This window comes from Fundulus heteroclitus, chromosome 1 (assembly GCF_011125445.2).
Source record: "Fundulus heteroclitus isolate FHET01 chromosome 1, MU-UCD_Fhet_4.1, whole genome shotgun sequence".
Taxonomy (NCBI): Eukaryota; Metazoa; Chordata; class Actinopteri; order Cyprinodontiformes; family Fundulidae; genus Fundulus; species Fundulus heteroclitus.
In genome coordinates, this window is record NC_046361.1 from 23738602 (window position 1) to 23751491 (window position 12890).

Here is a 12890-nt window from a genome sequence, read left to right on the forward strand (position 1 = left end):
GGGTTTAGTCCCGCCCCCTCTGACATCTCTTCCTGTGGCCATTTTACACTTGGCTAACTAAAAAAAATAATCAAAAATAAAACGTATCACTCACTCGCTACCAACTTGACATATTTAGATATATTCGTCCAAGGTAAGTCTTTCGTCTAGTTTGTGTAAAACTGCACTTGGGTTTGTAACAATCGATGTCCGTTTTGTTTTAGTTTATCAAGCCTGGAGCTGCTAGCCTGTCTCTGGCTAAAGCAGTTAGCTTCGCTGCTAGCAGACATGACCGCTGCACGTTAAGTCCTTATACTCCAGTTCAGCTCTATGTGTGTGCATTGTGCACACAAAGCGTTCGTGTTTACTAATAACTGCGTAAGGCCATACTTTAAAAGTTTTGGTAGTTTGGTTAACAACGTGGACAGGAAGGGCAGAAGACCATCCCGAAGTTGCAGCAGTGTGTGTGTGCATCAAGAGATGTGTGCATCCGTATGAATGCACATTTCGCACCCAGCGTTCACTTCTTTCCCCCCAGTTATCCGATCACTCGTCCTAACTCGTTATTATTTTGCATTCAAAGGCTTTACCTGAAAAGAAACAGGCGCCGAGAGGAAGCTGCAAGGTCGACATGGACTACGAGCGGAGGTGAGTAAACGATTCCTATTAAACAACGATTTTCCTCCTTAGTTTTTATTTAAGATTTTACCTAGTTGTTTTTTTTTTTGTTGTTGCCCCCCTTACCCCTCTCACCATTAGGGGTGGGCGAGGCGATCGCATGGGTCGCTATGGAGGCTCCCACAACGATCACAACTTCCGGGACATGGACTACCGTGGTTACGGGCCAGAGGATGAGGAGGGAGACCACGATGACGGGTTATGCATGCCCGATGAGCCACCCCTGGGTGTTCACGAGTTCCCAACAGGGTTTCGAGGTTCCCCGCGTTTTCACCGTAGAGGGAACACCAGAGGTGGCATGGGTCATGAGGGAAACGGCCCCCAGTGGCCCCCCTTTTCTCAGTCGCGCCCCGAGTGTCCGCCCCTGCTCCTCCAACGAGAGGAAGACGGCTTCCGACAGGACTTTGAGCAGATACAGACTGGCCTGGGAAGGGGTCGGCGGAGAGGCTTTCCGGAAAACAGAGGTCTTTGCTCTGGCGCTAGGGACGGCAGCTGGGTCGGACGCTCTGAGCAGATGGAGTTCAGACCAAGAGACGAGGACAGGTGCTCTCGCGGGGGTGGAAGGAGGAGGGTGAGTCTCAACGGATCCATGACCTGCAACGCTGTTTTCTTTCCTTGACCGAAAGTGATTAGTTAATGTTAATGCGACCTGTTTTGGACAGACCTTTCCAGCAGAAACGGAGGAGGTCGGCTGTGAAAACGCTGGGCAAGACCTGTCTGCGGAGGAGCTGGATCAGGCAGACCAGGACTACCGCGCAGACATGGACCAGAACCAGAGGCCCAGCAACATCATCATGCTGCGAATGCTACCGCCTAGTGCCACGGCCAACGAGGTGCTGCGCGTTCCTGAGCCGCGCTGTGACGGTCATTCTTGGGTTTTCCGTGTTTGTGAGTCTGAACAACGTTTTCTTGGCTGTTTTCAAGATTCGGGCACAACTTCAGGAGCAGGGCATCCAATCAAGAGAAGTGCGCCTCATGAGGAATAAATCTTCAGGTGAGGATTTGTCTGCTGGCTACCTTTCCCTCCTTGTGTCAGTCTCATCCACTCCTGGCTCTGTTGTTTTTGTTGTTCTTTCTGGTGACTATAGCCACTTGTTGAGTTAGGTTTAAGTGTCTTCACTTTCTGTTTCCCCATGCTCTCACTCTGACAGCCTTTTTTTTTTTTTTTTTACAATACACCGCAGCCTTAGCACAGTGCAAGTGTCTTTAGATATTGACGCTCTTGCAACCGAGCAGGATTTGTCCAATTCCTGCTTTAGTACTCTGGTTTTCTGGTTTCTGTCATTTTTCCCCACCCCCATTTCTCGTGGAGCAAAATCCATCCGTCGTTTAAGTTACGTTCTCCTAATTTTGCCTTTCATGCAAACATGCAGGCATACAGTCAAGGCGCTTCATTAACTCGATTTTCCTGTTCTCTGTGTCTCACATTCTGTGTTTTCCCCCGTTTGTAGTTCTGTTTCATCCGTCTTAAAGAGACATGCGACTGAGCTGAGCAAATTCTGCAGTTTAAAACTTCAGGAAGATCAATAATTTTCACAGACAAATTGTGTGTGTGTGTGTTGAGCGTGAGACATTGCTGCTAAAGATCAGCTACATGGTTGATGTGTGTATATATATATTTTTTTCTAATATTTTCCCATCGAGGTCATTGTGTCTCTGGTGTCACACTTTGCTAACTTCCTGGTTGGTTGTAAGGTGTGCTTTACTGACACTGGCACACTTACCCTCCTCAACACTACGCTGTGTCTCTCACACCTCCATCGATATTTATCTGCTTTCAAGATCAGTAGCTGTGATTTAACATTTTTAGAAAAATAACGCTGTATTTTTGGTGTCTGTGCATGCAGGTTATAAATCTAAATATTTTGCACAAGGTAAAAACTAGCCTTGCCAAAGTATGCATACCCCTTGACCCTTTTTCCCATTTTACCCCATGCGTTTCATAATTATATCTTGTGATAGACTAACACAAAGAATCACATGATTGTGAAGAGGAAAACTACACGCTTTTTTTTATTTATTTCTTTACAAATATAAATCCGAAAGGTTTGATGTAAATTTTTATTCAACCCGGTTTACTCTGATAGCTCTAAGTTGGGTTTTACTATTTGATTCCTAGAATCAAGCAAGGGGCTAACGGAAACTCAAAGAGAGCCACGGAGATCTAGAGCTTCGGTCAGAGAAGCTGTCGACAGGACAACTGTCCACAAAGGCCCTCTTATTGAAGGAGTGGCAATAAGAGGGCCCTTGTTTAAAGAAAGCTATTAGAAAAGTTTATTTTTGTGTTTACAATAAGCCATCAAGGGGACTTGGCAAACATTCAAAACATGGGGGGAAATATTCTCATCAGGGCCGTGGAAGCTGATCAGAGTCAAAGGGAAAATGCATAGAGCTAAAGATATGGTTGCACAATATTAGAAGATGCTGTTTTTAGTAAATATTCTGAAGATTGTATAAGCTGCTATAAATCCAACTTTTTCTCACATCGTCACTTGTCTTTGGACTCGATCACTTACATTCACTCCATTAACCAGAGGGAATATTTCACTGGCATGCAACGTCTGACACTAGGTACTTAATAGCTAATAAATATAGCATGCTAAACAGTTCTTTCTGATTTTTTTAATATTGTGTACTAAGATATTATAACAATCATATATTCACAGTATATTATGCAGCTAGTTGATGAGCAATTCTGGAAGAATTGGCAGCAAGTAACTTGAAAACGATCCTGTCGACAACATTCCCCGAGGACCAAAAAGTGTTTCTGCAAACTATAACCATGTAGTTTTCCTATTTGTAAGAGATTTAAAAATTATTTTCTTTTCACTGTGCTATTGTGAGCTACTTTGTGTTGATCTATCACAAAAATAAAGAACATTGATGTTTGTGGGTTCAGTTGGATAACATTTGAGGATGTTTTTAAAGGGTATGAGCACTTATGCAAGGCATTGATTGGTTATAAAGCAAAGATTGATGTCTGAATCAAGAGTAGCTGAAAAAGTGTGCGTGTTTTGTGCGTTTCTGTGTGTTTTGTTGCTGCTTGGGTACCTCAACCTCCATTTTCAAAGAGCTTAGACCCAAACGGATGGGTGGGTAGTGTTCTTTCTCATTCCCTGACTCCAAATGAGTCTCATCCTGTCCAGAGAAATTGTGGGAGAGAATATGTATTTTTCTCTCTTTTTTTAATTTATTTTTTTATTTATTGAGGCTCAAACAGGGTTTTTCTCTCTTTCTCTCCTCTGTAAATGAAGCACTAACCCAAACACTGCGTTGTTGTTATGTTGTTGTTGTTCGGTTGCTGTGGCGCTGGGCGGTGTCCAGGTCAGAGTCGAGGATTCGCCTTCGTCGAGTTTAATCTCATACAGGAGGCCACCCGCTGGATGGAGACCAACCAGGTCACTCTCTTCAACACATACACAAATACACATATAGATTAATGCAGTGGGACATTAGTTAACATGATATCCAGTGACATCATGCCATCACGTGCACTGTAACGGTTTTCTGCACAATCCACACACTAGAAAATGATTTCTTTGCCTAAGGCAGGTAAGCCTTCTTATTTTACGAGTGTTTCCTTTCCACACATGCACCAATTCCAGTAAGAGGCAAGTTCATCTCACATCACAGTTGAGGTTTTTAGTATTCAACTGCCCAGCTTTCAAAAACGGATCCTCGTTGTGCCGTTATCTCTACACCCTTAACATTTTCCGTTAGGGGACTGATTCTGCAATAACGTGTATCAGTCCTGTTTCCGTGTTTACTCTGCCACCTTTGGAGGGTACGTCAGTGGAAATCCAACTTCTCATAAGCTGTTTTACGTAGGGATGTACCGATCCGAACCCAGGTATTGGATCGGGGTTACAATCATGGCATTTTTAAACGATCGATATTGGAGTCCCTGACAAAACGTAACCCCTAAAAACCATCGTTGGTGTACCGTTTCGTTTTTGTCAGCTGCACCACCAGCGAGACGCCCAGGATGATTTTATTTATTTTTTGCTTTTGTTTTAAACTTATGTCCCTTTTCCGTGTGCACGGCTCACCAAGTTGGATTTTAGCTCACGCACATTGCTTTGTTGTTTTAATGAATCTGGGTGTTTCCCAAGAGTCCAAGAGTTGTTCATCGTTAACAATGAGAGTCACAGTGGAAGAGAGACTGTATTGGCTGCTGCGGTTTTCTGTCTGTCTGTGTCATGTGACCTACTCTGTCTGCTGGGTTCAGATGTTTCCAGGCACCGCTTGATGTGTTGAAAAAGAGCTGTCCAGAGAGTAGCCGAAGCGCTAGCCACAACACGAGTGTGAAGTCTCTGAAGCATCAGAACGTCCTTTTCTGTGTGTTTTGTTGGCACGATCAGCTGCGGTTGCATTGAAATTTTGTTTCCAGCCAAATTATCAGCGAGGCATATCGAAGCCAGAGTAAACGTGCTGATGTGTGCCGAGGACCTTAACAACCCGCTTTGCATCAAGACACCATCAGTAGGAGCCAGATGTAAATTCTTGGAAGGACTAGCTGTGTCGACACTGTATAGCCAAAAGTATTCGCTCACCCGTCTAAGAGATGGAAATCAGGAGTTGCAATCCCTTCCACGGCTGCAGGTGTGTAAAAATCAATCCTCGAGGCATGCAGACTGGGTTGCTCTCAGGAGTTCAGCGAATCCCAGCATGCCTCTGTGATGGGATGCCACCTGTGCAACAAGTCCATTCATGAAATTTCCTCGCTCCTAAATATTTCACAGTCAATTGGCAGTGGTGTTATAACACAGTGGAAGCGATTGGGAACGACAGACACTCGGCCACGAAGCAGTAGGACAGGTGGACCGACGGAGCGGGGGAGTGGATGATGGGACTGGTAGCGCACAGAGGTCGCTACACACCTCCAAGCTTCATGTGGCCTTCAGATTAGGAGTGACAAATTGTGTATCTCCATCTGGCAATCTGATGGATAAGTTTGGGTTAGGCGGTTGCCAGGAGAACGGGACTTGTCTCACTGTATTTTGCCAAGTGTAAAGTTTGGTGGAGAAGTTTCTGGTGTGGGGGTTTCAGGAGCTGGGCTTGGCCCTTTTAGTTCCGGTGAAGGGAACTCTGAATGCTTCAGCAAGCCAAGAGATTTTGGGACGACTCCATGCTTCAAAGTTTGTGGGAACTTTTTGGAGATGGGCCCTTCCTCTTCCAACATGGCTGTGCACCAGTGCTTAAAGCACGGTCTATAAAGAGGAGGAGGGAGTTTGGTGTAGATGACCCTGACTGACCTGCACAGAGTCCTGTTACAACAACATTTTTGTTAAATTGATTGAGAACCAGGCCTTCTCAGCCAACATCAGCGTCTGACCTCAGAATTGGTCATCTGGCAAAAGTTCCCATAAATTCTGTGAATCCTGTGAACAGCCTTCCCAGATGAGTCAAAGCTGTATTGGCTGCAAGGGGTGGACCAACAGCATTTTGACCCCTATGTAAAAATGGAAGTACGTTTAAGTCCATATGCTAGTCGAGCAGGGTGAGCGATTTCTTTTGGCAATATAGTGCATGTTTAAAAACAAATGTTACTGCCATCTTTAGGTTTAGGTGGGTTGTAGTACCTCTATTTTTTTTTTTAAGTATGTATGTATTTGAGCTACATATTAAGGATGTGCTGCAGAAACCCTGGCAATAAGCTATCTGTAGCTCTCTAGGAAAACAGATTAATGCAGCATCCAGAAGCTCATTGGTGAGTAAGTCGACTGCTGATGAGATGTAGTTTTATAGTGTTATTCCATGTCACTTGTCAGCTGCACAGTTTTCAAGCACTTACCTGGCTTTGATCGTTAACTTAAACGAGGTATCTGACTGGGACTCTGTATCGTAAAATGCCTAATGTTAAATGACTCGGATCGGTATCGGGAGGCTGGGGGTTAAAGGAAATCCCTGATCTGAACATCCCTGCTATTTTATGTTGATTCAGAAGCAGCACATTGCTTTTTTTATTTTATTTATTCTTTTCTTTCAACCATTATTCCCTATTTTAGGGCAAAGCCTTTGTCATCGGGGGTTTGAAGGTGATCACACTCTTGTGGGGTTTGTTGGAATCTGTGGAAAGTTTCCCCTTAAGGGGGGAGGGATAACACATTTATAAACATAACACACATTGTCCCAAAAAAAAAAAAAAAATGGGAATCCCCAAAACTACAGACACACCATCTCAGTCCGTCCGAATTTCCTAAAGCTGAAGGTTGCAATTCTTTGCTGTCCTCCTTTTCTCTTTTTTTAAGCCTCAGCTGTTCTGATTCTCTCTCTCTCTCTCTCTCTTTCTCTTGCTCTCTTTCTCTCTATCCCTCATTTTTCTCTCCTTTTTCTCTTTCACTCTCGTCTCGTGTGAGACGAGGCCTCTTTGTAGCGCGTGCGACATTATTATCGCCGAAACTCATCCTTTGCTCCTCCTCCTCCTCCTCCTCTTTCTTTTCCCTTCAGGGAACGCTGTTGATCCTGGGACAGAGGGTGTCGATGCACTACAGCGACCCCAAACCGCGAGCCAACGAGGACTGGCTCTGTAACAAGGTTTTCCACGTTTTTAATGACCCAGTTTGTGTATATCAGACATACTGCAAGGGCTCATTTAGCAAGTCCTCTAACGGCTCGTGCGACATCCCAACAGTGTGGCGTCCAAAACTTCAAAAGGAGAGAGAAGTGCTTCAAATGCGGCGTGCCAAAATCAGGTGGAGTTTAATTTCAGGTGCTGTAAATATCCGAGCTGTTCTCTCTTCTGCAACGACTAATCAACGATGTTATCTTTTCATAGAGGGGGAGCTAAAGCTGCCGCAGTTGCCGAGGGATGTGCCTCTTGGTGTTCAGAAGGAGGGAGCCCAGGGCTTACTGCCTCTGCCGGTATCCTACCAACCCGCTGGCCCCAGTGCTCCCCCCCGGCCGGCTCCGCAGCCGACAGATGTCGCAAACGACAGTAAGCCTCCAGACGAGCTTTTACAATGCCGTACAGACCTCCGCCGGTTGTCACTTTGGTGTTTTTTCCACTTTGTCCGCAAACCAGTAGAGCTTACATCAGTCGTCATCTTCTGTTTCCACAGCGCTGATTCTCAGAAACCTCGGTCCTCATACAGCAGTGGAAGCCATTTTGTCGGCGTTGGCTCCGTTCGCCACCCTCTCCGCTTCCAACGTTCGCCTGATCAAGGACAAGCACACGCACCTGAACAGAGGCTTTGCTTTTCTGCAGCTTTCTACAATAGTTGTAAGAACCAAAAAAAAAAAGAAAGTCTTTCGTTTATTCAGGTCTAAAAGTAGAACCTGCTGGACTGGATTTATCTGAGAATTACGTCACTCCAAACTAAATAGACGACGGGGGTTTCTTTATTGTTGTGGATTAGCATTACAGTTAGGGCGATGAAGGACAGTGCCACTGTTCTGTACATTAATGAGCTACACATTTTATAAAAGTGTACTATTTACATAGTTTTAAATGCACAGCAGCATTTTTAGAATTGCCTGTAGGCTTAGTTGGGGATCTCTGAGTTAGAAGATCAGGAATCAGATTTGCAAGTAAAAACCTGAATGCACCAAACGTTTTTTTTTAGAGTCTCAGACATCTGTTACTTAACAACTCTAGTGGCTTAGATCTTCAAGAAACCAGAAAATAAGCCTCATTCAAGGACTTACTAACAACAGCCTGTTAGTTTTGTTAACTAATGATTTTGAAGTAAACTTATCTTAAACATATACACTCATTAGTTTATTTTATTTCTTTATCAACAGGAGGCCTCACAGCTGCTTCAGATTCTGCAGGCTCTCCAGCCCCCCCTGTCTATTGACGGGAAAGCCATCGTAGTGGAGTTCGCCAAAGGTTCCAAACGGTAAACTCTTCAACGTAGCCTTTGGTCAAATGTGGCTGCAGTTTTAAGAAAGTAAAAACTGTTATCATTAAAAATCAGTGTGGTTTGGTTATGAGATAAAGGTTTGTAAGATCGAAGGTGATAAATGGTCACAAAAACGACTCTCTGATGCTTTTGTCGACATCAGGGATGTCTTTGTGACCGAGGGGAGCAGAGTGAGCGCTGCTACGGTGGCCAGCACCGCTATAGCTGCTGCACAGTGGGCTATATCGCAGGTGACCTCTCTAACTTCACTTACTGTTACTGTGAGACGAAGGCTTTCTTACAAAAAAAAAATTATCTGTTCAATGTTCACGTTGTGGTTATGTTTTATTTTTTCAGAACACGAATGGATCGGGCGAAGATGCAGCAGTTTACCAGCAGGGAGCAGCAGTGACTTACAGTCAGGAAGGGCAGAACTATACGGGGCCAGACGGCTCTGCTTCAAGGGCCCAGACGGACTCCAGGACTGCAGCTCTGTCTGGTGCGGGAGCAGCGCTAAATGGAGCGTATACAGGAGGGACCCCAGGTCGGTGCGAACGATCCTTTTTAATAGTCTGTAACAGACTGTTAATGTTCTGTGTAAATCAGTGTGTTTGTTTGTGAATGATTCCCTGCTCATCTGTAGCCGTTATTTCGTCTGAGGCAGTAAAATCTGGTTCGGCAGCCGGGCAGCAGTCTCTCATGCCAGCAGTCGCCACACCAGCCACTCAGGTGCATAGAGTTTCTTTCTTTTTCCTGTTGCATCTTTCCAGCTTGTTTTTTTTTTGTTTGTTTTTTTTAAATAATTTTGCATCTTCACAGGTTGAGATTGTAGGAAAACCACAACCTGCTGCTCCTACTCAGCCTGCCACCCCCGGCACTGAACATGAGCTCAAACAATATCGTAAGCGTTTCCTGCAAGGAATTTGCTGAATGATTTACGATTTATTTCACAACTGTAGGTGTTGAAATTGTATAAGTTTGATGTAACATTTTTTTTTTTTTTACTTATTATACATTTACAGCTGTACCAGATGTCTCTACTTACCAATATGAGGAAAGCTCAGGCTTTTATTACGACCCTTTCACAGGACTCTATTATGACCCAAATTCCCAGGTAAGCTATCCCCTCTGAACAGATTGCAGAGGGGTGTATGATTGTGTTCGTCCTAATGACCGCTTTCCACTTTTGGGTGTTTTTTTTCCTGACAGTACTACTACAACTCGAACACTCAGCAGTACATGTACTGGGATGGAGAGAAGCAAACCTACACCCCTGCTCCCAGCCAATCAAACGCTGAAGGCGCTCCAGCGAAGGACGGCGCAGCCTCGTCAGACGCTACGGCAACCAAGGAAAAAAGAGAGAAACCGAAGAGTAAAACAGCTCAACAGGTGCTCTACAAACCGGATAAAAGTTTAAGAACGGTCGCATTTATAGAGAGAAGGAAACTCAATATTTTTTTTATGTTGTCGCAAAGTTATTTATTTATTTATTTTTTTATTGTTTAAAGAAAATGAAAGGGGCAAAATCCACCACTGATCAAAACAAGCAAACTCTTAGTTTAGGTCAGATGTACTAAGTTTCACCATTGTTAAAAACAGTTTTCTTATTTTGACATCTCTATAAATATGACATAAAACATCTTAACTCTCTTAGATTTGACTAATCTCTCCCAATTATTATTTTTTTTTCATATTTCCAGATTGCCAAAGATATGGAGCGCTGGGCTAAAAGTCTCAACAGGCAAAAAGAAAACATGCGCTCTGTGTCGTCGTCCCCTACTGTCGGCTCCTCCTCTCGAGGGCTCGGTCGCTTGGATGACTACCGAGAGTCTGCAAGTGCCGATGCAGGCTACGCCGTTCTGGAGAAAAAGGTGCAGATACACGTGCGCCTTAAAGCATCGAATTTCCCCCATTGCGGGACAATAAAGGAATGCTCATCTTATGCCGGAAGACTGACTAAAATGATCGAGTTTAGATTCGTTTGCGTATTCAAATCCACCTAATTTTCTCTCCTGCAGGGTGCGCTGTCTGAAAGGCCTCCAAGTTTTCTGGACCAGATCCGACAAAGTACAGAAGTACGGTCATTTCTGTGCACCGGGGGGGATGCAAAGCATGTTTTTGGTTTCTTTTATGTTTTTCTAGTTCTTTTTTCCCCCCTCTTGAGGCTCTAAGACAGGCAGATGAACACAATGTCAATCTCAATCTTTCTGCCTTGACATCAGCAGCATTCGCCTCCTCAGCAGCCCGGTCTGGTCCCGGCTTACAGTGCAGAATCTGACAGTGAAGATGAAGCGGCCGAGAAAGAGGAGAAGGAAGGGAGACTGACAGACTGGGTGAAACTGGCGTGTCTGCTCTGTAGAAGGCAGTTCCCTAGCAAAGAGGCTCTCATCAGGCACCAGCAGCTCTCTGAACTCCATAAGGTAAATATTTTTCACAACCGCTGCTTCTCTCTGTTGTCTATCTAGATGCATGCAAGAGTCTGTTTGGTATAAAGTGTAACAGTGTATAGGGTTACTGTGCAGTCCTAAAAAGTATGTTGTTGTTTTTTTTTTTACCATTTTGCAGGTTGGGATAGGGATGGAAATAAAGAAAACTAACAATCAAAAACATTCTTTTTATCCCAGGACATTTTTTTTTTCATTTTCTTAAGGGAAAATATTCATTAATATTGAACAAATTCTTTGTTTTTTTTTCATAAGGGATTTTATTGTGATTTCTAAAAAGTGTGCAGTATAATCTACACATTTTTGTCTGTCAAAAGTGTGTAATTAAAAAATTAAAAATGTAGGAACTGTCCACGCTGTTGCTGGTGAGGATTTAAATGCGAACTGCAGCAGCAAGGATTAGTCACTGATGGGTTGCTTCTTAATTCTGTGAACCAATTTGAGAGAAACAGAAGCTAGAGAATCTCCTAAGTCCTTTCTAGGAACCAGCATTATTACGGCAGATTTACAGCTCACTGTGGCTGATTGCAGCAAATTTCGACAAATGTTCAGTGTTCCTTTTATACAATTATCTTTAATTTAGCCTTGGCAGTTTTGTGAAAGTAGTTCTGTTCAGCTTTTTTAAAGAATCCCCCTGTATGTTATGGTTTTACATACAACATAATCAGAGTTTTAATAATGTTCCTTAATCTTGAATGACCTTTCACTTTTTGTCTGTGTCCTCAGCAAAACTTGGAGCAAAGAAGAGCTCAGCTGGAAGCTGTTGGCAGAGAGGTCAGTTAAGCTTCAATGGGTAGGATGGACACTTATGTTTATCAAGTTAACTGTAAATGTTGTCATTGTTTTTAATGCAGAGACTAGAAGATGCAGATGAACCACCAGAAGCTAAGAGGAGGAAGTTTAGTCCAGCGTAAGTAGCTTTGTTGTAAAAAAAAAAAAGATGTCTATTTGTTGCTTTAAAGCTGTTTTTAAGAATTTGTTTTTCCTGTCTTTATTTTTCAAGTTGTAGCAGAGATGCATATGTGCTCAACCTTGTCTGTTTTCTACCTTTTTTTTATAGTGATGTTACGGGAACTAGTCTTGGTGCAAGGATGCTGCAGGGAGGTGTGAAGAAGGGTCTTCTGTTGCGCAATATGCAAGCGGAGTGACCACTTATCAAATTGTCCTGCCCCAGGACGGGAGCAACTGTTTAAAGTGAACATCATATAGTTATCTATAAGAACCGCTTACTTTTGGATAGATATACTTACCTCACCAATGGGTAATAATCTCATAAACTGGTTCTGTAGCAGTAAATGTTGAAATATTGCACAAATTGCACCTTTTTGCTTGCTTCCCAAATAATGCAGTTTTCATTTCCCACCGGCTTGGAGGCTTGTTTGTAATAACAAAGTTTGTTAGGTTGGAGAAAAAACATTTGCTGCTCAGAAATTCAAGATCTGTAGCCCACAGATCATTATGCCAGCAAATGAGGATTTCTAATATCACTGTCTATGCACCATAGATGTTTTTTTTTTTTTTTTAAGTTTAACTTTGCATGCCTTGTCATTCAATGAATGACCGATCTGGGCATGAGCTGTATATATATTTGAGCGAGCACTTTTATACACCCGTTCAGGCGAAGACATTGTGGCCACCTGAGCTGGATAAAGTCTCTTACCCTCATTAGTGTGTAGATAAGAAGTGTCTCTCTTTATCTTATATGTTTTAATTTACAATGGAATAATTGTCTTTAGAAAAAGGTATTTTTGTCAATGTATCTGACCATTAATGTGACTGCGCTTCATTAAGCGAATGTAAATAATAATAATAAAAAAAAACACTCTTCCGTCTATAGTGATGTGATGTTTTTGAAAGCAGGTGAAATGTAGCTCAAGTTTCAACACTTAACAAGAAACTTCCCCAGCTTTTCTCTTTTTTAGTGTCACACACCAATAAAGCGGAA

General features: G+C 43.2%; 1 protein-coding gene across 3 annotated transcripts; it reads left to right on the forward strand.

Annotated features, from left to right (window-relative positions):
- Nucleotides 1-18: 18 nt before the first annotated feature.
- rbm10 (RNA binding motif protein 10) lies at nt 19-12781 on the forward strand. Of its 3 annotated transcripts, none has more exons than XM_012876462.3 (23): nt 19-133; nt 563-627; nt 739-1228; nt 1320-1490; nt 1582-1651; nt 3982-4055; nt 7108-7194; nt 7292-7352; nt 7436-7594; nt 7719-7879; nt 8401-8498; nt 8665-8752; nt 8859-9045; nt 9145-9230; nt 9321-9402; nt 9524-9615; nt 9711-9890; nt 10202-10372; nt 10520-10576; nt 10724-10921; nt 11672-11719; nt 11800-11855; nt 12006-12781. In XM_012876462.3, exons 2-23 carry the CDS (start codon nt 611-613, stop codon nt 12091-12093), a joined length of 2721 nt encoding a protein of 906 aa, XP_012731916.2. In that variant the 5' UTR covers nt 19-133; nt 563-610; the 3' UTR covers nt 12094-12781. The 3 variants fall into 3 exon arrangements, with proteins under 3 accessions (XP_012731916.2, XP_012731917.2, XP_021179222.2); XM_012876463.3 differs by having other exon boundaries at nt 10727-10921; XM_021323547.2 differs by having other exon boundaries at nt 9166-9230.
- The last annotated feature ends 109 nt before the right edge of the window (nt 12782-12890 follow it).